At 43.4% G+C, this 10,544-nt stretch overlaps 1 protein-coding gene across 2 annotated transcripts in view; it reads right to left on the bottom strand.

The window, feature by feature from the left end:
* Window positions 1-556: 556 nt before the first annotated feature.
* The window catches only part of KPNB1 (karyopherin subunit beta 1), a gene marked incomplete at its 3' end in the record, with an annotated part of 31,888 nt that continues 21,900 nt past the window's right edge, over window positions 557-10,544 (bottom strand). The window contains exons 15-22 of one of the 2 annotated variants that reach the window (XM_081837729.1): window positions 10,351-10,495; window positions 7,575-7,657; window positions 5,705-5,812; window positions 4,857-5,000; window positions 4,657-4,762; window positions 3,762-3,876; window positions 2,834-2,995; window positions 557-1,970 (exon numbers count right to left, since the gene is read on the bottom strand). In XM_081837729.1, coding sequence (XP_081693855.1) covers window position 1,970; window positions 2,834-2,995; window positions 3,762-3,876; window positions 4,657-4,762; window positions 4,857-5,000; window positions 5,705-5,812; window positions 7,575-7,657; window positions 10,351-10,495 — 864 coding nt within the window. Of the gene's footprint in view, window positions 1,971-2,829; window positions 2,996-3,761; window positions 3,877-4,656; window positions 4,763-4,856; window positions 5,001-5,704; window positions 5,813-7,574; window positions 7,658-10,350; window positions 10,496-10,544 lie in introns of those variants that run through there. The other variant, XM_081837728.1, reaches the window with a different exon arrangement.

The raw sequence follows: 10,544 nt of genomic DNA, 5'->3' as shown, positions 1-10,544 counted from the left end.
TACACTGGTTCGAGAAGTCAGCAGTGGGGGCTGCAATTCTGAACCTGGCACTGGAAGGCACGCGTCAGATACCCTGTACAAGAAACTGGCATGCTTGCTTTCCATTTGAGGGTGGGCAACTGAAGAGGATCCCAGGACAAGCCTGGGGAAGTGTGGAGCCGGAGAAGGGATGGGAGTGGATGAGGAAGGGTATTTTTTGTTTTTTAAAAAAGAAATGCTTCTTGCAAGGCATTAGATTTCCTGACAAGGCAAGCTTAAAAAGCACCCATCTTTTAAAAGCCCCTAAGCATCAATAGCTGCATAGTTAGAAGCAGGTGTGTCTTATCCCCCCTTCAACCTGTCTAGGAATCCTAAACAGCTATAGAACAGCTGCCTCTCCCCCTTCCTTTTAAGAAATTGTTTTAAATGTTATAGAACTATAAAATTTAAACTGGTACACCTAGAACATAGCTGCCCATATCTGAACTGCTCTCTTTTGTAAAAAATAATAATAATGAAGTAACATGGATCTCCTGTTTACTGGAAAGACCAATAGAAAAAAAAAGTAGTACTGGGGGAATGTTTGACACCATTTTATTAATCTTTAACTGCAGTGGAAAAATATAACCTTTTACAAGTGCCATCCTGTGTAAGCTCAAGTCAGTATATATATATTTATATAAATTTTTCCTTTTTGAAGTGCAGCAAGACTAATACCATATTCAGAATCAAATAAAGAGAACCAATAGGCCAAGAGGTTTCCAAATCGTACTTTTATCTTTTTGCTTTGTTTGAACATTTGAATTTCATCCTCATTTTTTGCAATCCAAAATATTTCCTGAAGGTTTCTTTTTTTCATTTGGACTTTTGTTTCCTTTTTTTTTTAACTCTTTGGCACAGTTGTGTGTGGTTCGGGCTGCTTTGTTCACGCCAAGAGAGGGGCTGTGTCCCTTTGGGTTTTTGTCGTTGCCAATTTTTTTTAGCATAGTTGTTTTGTTTTAAAGCCTTGCATCCCATTTGGAGAATTGGATCCTAATCTCTCTACTAATACGTGAGAGTTGGTTGTTTTTTTCCTGGACACCCTCCCCGCCTCCCCCCACCCTGCCCCCTTGGTTTCTACATTCACAGTTGAACAAAATTAAGGAAGGAAAGGCGCTTTTTAATGAAACAAGATCGTGAAAAAGTGTCACGACGGGAGCTTTGAACATCCCACCAGTGTTTCTCTAAAGAAGCCCTATTACGGAGCAACTTCTCTTCCCCCCTCCCCCCCTTAAACTCTTACTCTTCTGCCGCTTCAAGTAGACTGAACTTTGTTAGTTTTATGAAATGCAACTGCTAACCTCTTCAGTATTTCTCTTATTTTTTTTGGGAAAGATTAACTGCAATGACTTAAAAGTTGAGAATGTAGATATCGCCTCATTCACACACACTCACTCTTGAAAGAAAATCCTTCACCCGTCCCGTTTCTCTCGTGCTCTCTCGTGCACTGACAAGTGGCCAAAAACTCCCCTCCCAAAAGGTGAGCTGGGGTTCCCACCGCCTCCTCTTTCCAGCAACGAAAGCCAGACCTTATTATATGAGCACTCGGAATTGACCCTGAAGCTAGCTTTCCTCTCTCTCTCTCTCTTTCTCTCCAGACTAATTCATCTCCCTCTTCACTGGCGACAAGACACAGAAGTTAGTCCTTTGTCTCTTGTCAGAAGAGACCGCATTGAAGTATGGAAACCAATCATTTTCCACTTCCTGGAGGCAAGCGATGACAAGGTTTCGTTGCTACGCAAGTCAGTGATTAGCTCCATTAACAGCGCTGCTGCCGTTTGCCGTGGCTGGATTTTCACCGTGGTGTGTTTTAAGCCTCTCACTCACTCATCCTCTCATTCCCAAACACTCAGCATCCGTGCACACTCCTCACTTCCGGGTTGGGTTTGTTTTCTCAATAGATTGGAGATTATCCAGTGGGGGTCTCAGGTGTCATCCCAATGGTAACAGATCTGTAAGAGAAGGGATATTGTCAGCGGTAAAAGGCCACTCAAATTCTGGAATGTTTTGTAAGCTTCACACTCAGCTTATACTGGTCTTCACCACTGCTTCATGTAAACTGGGAGTGGATGGGGAGGGAATCAGTAGGAGAATCCTTTGGGAAGAAGGGCAGGACATAAATTTAATAAAAAAATTATCTATCTTTTAACTTTATCTATCTTTCAACTATCCAGTTTCACTGATCTTCTCATTGAGAAACCCCTGATAGGTTTCTAATGACTTCTAGGGTTTTCAAAACACAGTTTGAAAGCTCCAAAGTTCACACATATTGAGGTTTAAACTAAGGACGTGAGGCATATGACATGCTGCACTATAGCACACAACTTCCACTTCCACTAAGCTATTCAATCTACAGCACTGTATGCCTAGGACTGAGAGACTCCATAAAAAGATATAGGTAAAGGACCCCTGACAGTTAAGTCCAATCCTGAACGACTCTGGGGTTGCAGCGCTCATCTCGCTTTACTGGGAGCACTTTGACATGCTTTCGAACTGCTAGGTTGGCAGGAGCTGGGACCGTGCAACGGGAGCTCACCCCGTCACAGGGATTCAAACCTCCAACCTTCTGATTGGCAAGTCCTAGGCTCAGTGGTTTAGACCACAGTGCCACCCGTGTCCCATCTGAATTACTAAAGTTTGATTATTTTCCACAATTCATTCTGATGGGCTTCCAGGCTGACGGAATTTTTTAGCAAGTGGTGGAAAAACACCAGATGAAAGAAACTGATCTTTACTGAAGGCTTAAAGTCCTCAGCATCTCTAACAAAAACTATGTAGGTGAAGCTGCTTTGAGGAACAGAAATAGCTTCTTTACCAAGCTTGATTCTTCAGTTTTCTCAGCTCTTTAGTGGCCCAGGTAGCAAGCGTTTTTGTTTTGTTCGTCTTTGATCTCCTTCCTTCAGTTAGCAGTTCGTGTATCATGGGCCTAGCTTCTACCAACTTGAGGACATCTTTCCCAAATGCTGTGCACAAATCCCTACGGGAAACAAACAAGGGTACAAACAGAAATCTCTTTATTAATGTGTAAGCTGAATGAGGCTCCTCCTAGCCTTTATCTCAAGTTAGCTGCCATTTTTTAGTTTATAACTTTCTGTTCCACAGAGAAAAGGGGGGAGAGCACACATACGGACTGCTATGGACAGGCCCTTGCTACAGTTACCCAGAATTATGAAATAACCTTCCTGTAGAAGTATGACAGTTTAAGCATGGCTAAGCTCAACAGAAAATACTTTTGGAGACTTGGGATGTTGCTGCAGATATTGCTGCTTTTCTGCTGGGGTTTCAGTGTTGTTGTTTTTTAAAGAAATATTTGCTTATTTATGTTCTTTTACTATTGTTAAGCCAACTCAAGTATAGTTATGAGTCAGAATATCATTGAAGGACAACATCAGAACATCACTGAAGGTACCACAACCACCAGTTTGGCTCAGATGGCTAATGTCTAAAGACTGTCTTCGCAAAATGAGTTCACATTCAGTGAACTGGTCATCCTACTCCACATCAATTGCAAATTTAAAGGTGTGCTTACAAACTACCCATACTTACTGTAAAGTCCCTTAACGCTGCACCATGTAAAACTTAAGCCAACGCGTGTGAAAGTTTATTTTGGTGGTAGAGGCTCCATGCTTAAAATACCTCATTTTGTCTTTATGGCAAATGTGATTCACAGGGGAGCCTGAGGTTCAGTGTGGTACTTCCAAGTTCCCCACTTCCCAAAGCACAAATAGGTTGTTGGCATTTACCCTATGAGCCCAGTCGCGCAGGCTACAACCCCATCAGTGTGATCTTCGTCTGTGGCAATATGGTCAATGAACGACAAGATGAATTCTACTCTGGGCTGCACCAGCATCACATCCGCTGAAAAGAAAGCACCATTTAGTTTTATTTGCTGGCTGCACAGCTGTTTCCTGCTTGCTGGTATTTAAACTTTTCTTTTAGCACCCAGATCCACCACAGACAACCTATGGTCCAAATGAAATCCACGATACTCTCCCCTCCCCAACAAACACACCATCTCACTCAAGACTGCTGACTCCAAGAACAATATTTCATTTAAGTGACTACACACACACACCATGTTAAGTAGCTAGCACACACATGGTGAGCATCCAAGTTTGCTGCTATTTCGGTCAGCATGGAGTAGCCTTTCGTCTTGAAAACCGACACAGGTGTAATTGTATTGCAGCCACAGAACATAGCAGTCAATGGTCCCAGAGCACAGCAAGTAGGAGACACAGGTGAGTGACCCGCGGCAACAGATCTCAGGGTGGGATTGCCTCTTCTGCAGCCCTTCATTGTGTAATTTTTAAGACTAACGGCTTCGTAAGAATAATGGGACGTAACCCTTTTAAGATACAAGGCGATGAGAAACTAGCCCAAAGTTCATCTGCTGACTGTCCAACTTTCAGATCTCCTGGTCAGCTTTTCCATTCACAAAAACATATTCAACAGCCTACCCACAGGTGTGGCAATTAAGACAATATACTACAACTCCTCTGAGAGCCCTTGAGATAAGAACAAGGCAATTTAGAGATTTGGACAGAGTGTCTTCTCACCCACATTACACTTCACAAGAGCCACGTGCAAGTTGGTTAAATTAAAGATGTTGAAATTGTTCGCCCAACTTTAAATACTCACGATGCACATTCTCTTGATCTCCTTTCAGGCCTTGGATGATTCCTGTGTAGGCTTCAAGACAGCCCTCTCGCAGTTCATTCAGGTAATCCACCATGTCATAGTCAGACTAAGGCAAAAAAAGCACACCAGCAATCAGTCTGGGGTGGTTATGACAGTGCAACACATCTGCACAGCAGCCCAGGTTTCCAGGCAGGCCTTACCTTATCAACTTGGGCTTGAGAAGCCTGTTGTAGGGTATTCAGTACAACTTCTAAGTATTTCTTAAATTCCCCTCCAATTGCAAGAACAATGTCACCAAACACCGAGAGAATCTGGGGCTTCACAGATCGATGCACATTTTCATTCTGTAAGGACAAGGAGCTATTTTATTCATGGTATGAGTGAAAACCTTGAGCAGTTATATTAAGTGTGAAAACATTTTGCATCTCTATTATACTGTATCCTGAAAGTACTGAAAGCTTATTCCAGTTTTAACCAAGCAACCTAGGTAAGATTGTTTGTATGTTTACTCAGAAATAAGTTGAGGTTCAATGGGACTAAGCCCCCCAGAAAGATTGTGATCCTGAGCTGCAGGAGAGGCAGATTTATTTATTTTTAATTTACCAAGCTGCATTAACTTTTGTGAAAAGATAAAAAGACCCAGGTGTTACACAAGCTTTATTCATGCATCTTGCCCTTTGCCTTTCCAGTTTTGGCAAAGTAGGTACAATATTCCCAGTCACTGTAGAAATATCCATCGCTGGATTAGAGTCTTCTTTTGCAATGGTGACTTTTGACCCTCACAGTATGTAAGCATCAGGAAGGGAGAGGAAGAATAAAACTCCATGAGCACACTGAGATCAATCAAGAAAACCCGTGCAAGACAAAAGCTTCTTGCCTAGAAGTGTCTCTTTTGCCCAAAAACCTAGCCAGCATAGCTACTTAATGTTTACACCTGTTAGTCTTCCAGCATATTAGGGATTTCTATTTAGAAGCCTTTTCCCCCTCATTTCTAGATCATTTCTGCCAGCCTCCTTGTTCAAACAGCTAACTAGGAGGAGGCACTCACCCCCAAGTTTTCTAAAAGCAGCTGCATAACTTCGTCACAAAAAGGCAGGATGTTGGACTGCAGAGCCCGGCACAAGTCACCCACAAGGCCCACTGCAGCCAAACAGACCTGTGGAGAGAAGAGAAAGGCATTACACCCACCCAATCCGTGAGTCACTTTCGCCCCCCTCTAGTGCTGATCATTATACCCGTGCCCTATTAAAAAGGCTAAATAAAGCCAGCAAGGCAGGCAACGGCTCAAGTGTGACGCGTCTGGAAGAGTCATAGCTTTTGCTAACTGTTTTATGCAGAGTTACAAGGAGCGGGAAGGAGGCAAGCTGGTTTGCTGGCTGGGAAAGAAGCAATACTTGGGAATCAGTTTGTAGTGCCAAATACTTGCTAGGAGCAATGCCCTTCCCTGAACTCTCAACACCAAACTGAATTACTAGTGAGCTACATTCATCTATCAAATAAACCCTCTAATCAAATCAGTTTCCAATTCACCATATCCCACCCCTTTTCCCTAGCCTAGCAAATATTTCCAGGACTTTGGAACTCGATGCCCTTACACAGTGCTCTACGAATCCAGCAACGTCTAAGCAGGTATCTCCGTTTGCAGTACCCTATGCTGAATTTTAAACCATATTTGTATCAATTTATGCTTAAGCTTTCAATCTGGACATGCAGCACTATGGGGGCTCTCAGGAATGCACCTCCTATCCAGTAGCTGTGGATGGTGTAGGGGGCTCTGCAATACCAGGTTCCCTTCCTGTGCTCATTCTCTAAACATGGTCCCTGAAAACTATCCAAAGTTTTCCTGGCATATTCCAATTTAGTTTTAATTTAGAGTATTATCATGGAAATGTAGGATTCAGACAAGCTGATGATTATGATGATCTGTGTGTGGCTTTATATTATTGTTACAGATCTAAATAGTCTTTTCGTCTTCCCTAGTAACACAGAGATTGTTGGACTACAGCTCCCATCAGCCCTCACCAGTACCCATTCTGGCTGGGGAATACAGGGCCTTGTCACCTAGCCCTGTCTGGAGGGCCACAGGATATCCACCTGCTGTGGTACTATAATCAAGTGTCTTTGCCTGCCCACCACACTACCAATAATTCTGCACCTTTGCTAATCCAGGGTTTGATTTCAAAGTAAGTGTGCTCCTATGGCATGCAATTTTTGACTCGGACTAATAAGCTAATATCATGTAGCAGGACTGTGCTCCTGATGAGAAGCTGTTGCTTTCTATGGAGGTTGATTCCTCTTCTGAGCTTTAGCACTATTTAAAACACACAGAAGCCCATAGAATCTTTTCACCAAATTATACCCTGGGGCCCTCTAGAGCATTGGTGAGGAGCTGCACATAATTGACAGTAGGATTTCAAGGCAACTGGAATCAGCAAGGAAGAGCAATTGGGAAAGAGACAAAGTACCTTTCAGGTTTCTATAGCCTCAGGATTATATTGTTAAAACAAGCAACCTGTTCAGGTAACATCTGTTTCTTGTTCTGATCAGTAACTGTTTGTTCACCTCTTCCATGCAACTGAAATTACTGCCTGAACTTCTTGCTGGTCTAGACAATGCTACCTAGATGCTATTGATTAAAACATCTCAGCTCCACACACTTCATTCCCTCTTGCTTTCTAAAAGTAACTCCCCACCACACTCTTATTGGAGCAAGCAGGTTTTCTGAAGTCTAATTGTGGCACGGGGTACAGCGGGAGACTGAGCGGCAAATGTGTTTCCAAATGAGGCAACATCTGACCTTTGGGCTGGTGGCTCCCCACCCCCTTTCCTAGGGCAGCCTATGTGTTCCAAATCTCACACCACGCAGGCCAACTAAACCCAAGAAAACCAAAACATTCTGTGAGTGAACAGAGCCTTACCTGGTATTCAGCGTAGTTCTTCAACCCAATGCTCAGGAAAGGTTTGAAGGCATCCATGTACTTGAGAAATTCTCCTCCCAAAACTATGGAGAAGGTGGGGGAGACAAGAAACAGTTAGGGCATCTAAAATTAAGGCCCTGAAGACCACAATCTCAACACTTGCCCTCTACATGTTGCTAGACTACAGCTCCCATCATCCCTGACCATTGGCCATGTTTGCTGGGAATGATGAGAACCAAATCCAACAGCATCTGTGAGCCCCAGGCTCCCAACCTCTGATATACTGAATCCACATGTCAATAACACATTGTTGTTAATGTTACAGAGAATTGAGGCTACTTTGATATTGCATCTATACTCACCTGGATGGCATATCTACTTTTACAGCAGCTAGAATTTGCTGGTCTAAAAAGCACCCCATAAGACCTCCCCTCCACCCAGTCCTCCTCCTCTCTTCTGACAAGAGAACCAAGGATGAGAACTGATTTCAAGGTCACACCGAGGCTTGCTGCAGATGGCAAGCACACTGCCCAGTCCCAAGATGGTGAGGAAACTGGGAGTCAGCGCGTCACAGGCTTGTGTGCTTCTCTGCCTGGGCACATGGTCATTCCACCATCCCTTTGCATCTCAGAAACAACTGTGCTGAGCATTACATCCAAAACACAGTTGGAAACTGCTCTGGTGCCAGCTGTGTGAACACAAGTGTCAATGGAGACTTCAAGACATAACTAGTTTCCAAACAAAAAAGGAGGGCATGGAAAAAGAGGCCCCTGCTAGTCCAAAGGTTGTGTTAGTGCCCCAAGCCAAGTGAGATTTGAACCCAGGTGTTTTATACCCAGAACCCACATCTAATCCACCTAGGTTTCTTATTTATGCGTACACTATTTCTTGTTCTTTTTCAGCCATCTCCAAAAGACAAATGAACAGCCATAGCAACAATGCTCTTTCTTTTAAAAAAATGTGGTATGAAAGGCACACAAAAAGACGATCAACTGTTTGCAGTCTAAACTTTAGGATGAATCATTTCTCATCTACTATGTTGTTATTAGAAGCGTCAGAAGGAAGAGGAGGGATGGTGGTGAGGGCTCACTGTGATCCACTCAATACTTTTATTTTTCCATGGAAATTTTTCTACCTAGTTAATGCAGGTGCTGGAGAATGGCAGGTTGTGGGGCTGGATGCCAAGGTGCCATGGGCCACATCCTGTCTACAGGTCAGAGGTTTCTCACTTTTGATATATAGGCATCGGGGGGGGGGGGGAGTCCAGAAAACTAACGTAACTGGATCTACTCTTCAGTATGCAACAAATCAAGCAACAGAAAGCTACTCAATGATAGAATAAAAGTTGGGCATTACAGATACCAACCTCTTCTGAAACAAATTCCTTATTCATCTCAAACTAGTTTAAAGCCATTACTTCTATTTGACAGTGTGCATCAAAATGCTATCCTGCTCTTCAGGTTATCAGGGTGGTATAACCACTGGAAAAAGCTTTCTGAACAGGTAACTGTCTAATAAAACTCTCCACACCTCAAACAGTGACAGGGCAATTGCATGCATGTCTGCTCAGAAGCCAGTCTCACAGTATTTAATTGAACTTACTCCCAGGCAGCTGAGCACAGCATTGCAGCTTTAGCTACATTTTCCATAGGAGCATCCCTTATAAGAATTGTTAGTATGGGGCAAGGAGCTTTAAGAAATACACATTATGTATTAAATTAAATGGTGAGTCTTGTTTTTTCTTTAGTCATAACTGCTGTGTGCAATTTTGTTGTTAGCCATGTGAACAGAAAAACAAAACAGAAGTCAAGATAGAGGTCTGCCTCTCTCCGTAAGGAATATGTGAAGCCATGAAAGGTAGCTCCCAACAGAGGATAAAAAAAGCTGATGAAAACTTAACAGCATGTGGAAGGTGATAAACTTGTGTTTGACCTTGTTTCTAGAATTCCAAGGCACCTCCAAAGCTCAGAATGGTTGCAAATGAGCTACACAGGCTTCCTCAGGTACAGAAGACAGGTGGAAGGCTCATGCCTGCGATGGAAGTGGAGTTGAGGTCCTCCAAAGTAGCAAAAACTCACTTTGCTTCCAAGCAGCTCTGAAGTCTAGCATGGTCAGAGATGAGACCCTGCAGCCCCCACCTCTGCAGAAGGGAAGCACTGGCAGCAGCCACAAACTCTGGCTGGCTGCCAAGTAGTGAGGCCCTAAAACTAAATCCTATTATGCAATTACTATATACTAAAGCAGCAGGCAAACTTGACTACGCCACCCCAGGAGTCACTAAAAGGTGAATGGTTTGCTTAATCGCTTCCTGAAAAGAGCCATTTTACCCCCTCCCTACAAGTTCTATTCTGCCTTAACAGAGATCCCACGCTCCACATCCATCCTTTCATATTGTCCTCATTCTCATCAGAAGTTTAATTTTTCCAAGCAAACACTTCCTTCTCTTGATAAAAGATGGTATAGGCAGGAAAGAAGTTCCACAACACCAGGCTATTGACTACTACAGCTTGATGGTCCAGGCAGCAATCCAACCAATTAAAGTACCACTGATTCCTGGTACAACCTCCAGCAGTTCACTCTATGGCCATGGGTCACCCATCCTCCACTTTCCCACCCCAAATATAGCGAGAAATGCCAGACGTGAGATTGGTTTTTGGAGCATTACATCAGCATTTTGAGAGCTTCATGGCCACTGAACATGCACCTGCAGACCTTGGTTTATATACTGAAGAATCATTCCCTCCAAAGACAACCCTGAACAGAATAAAGCACTGACCTTCTACCAAGGTGCTGACAGCCATGAGGGCATCTTCTTGGACACCTCCTGACCCTGCTGTGCTTTGGAACATCCTCAAGAGAGATGCCATCACCACATCTGAGATCTGCAAAGCGTCTTGGTGCTGCACTTTACGAAGGACATTCTGGGATTTTGGTGAGAAAAGGAGAACTTAGACAGAGGCTCTCAGATCA

The sequence above is a fragment of the Podarcis erhardii genome (genome assembly GCF_964252035.2).
Source record: "Podarcis erhardii genome assembly, chromosome: 13".
NCBI lineage: Eukaryota > Metazoa > Chordata > Lepidosauria > Squamata > Lacertidae > Podarcis > Podarcis erhardii.
Note: the sequence above shows the minus strand (reverse complement) of the source record. Positions and strands in the feature narration are given on the sequence as shown.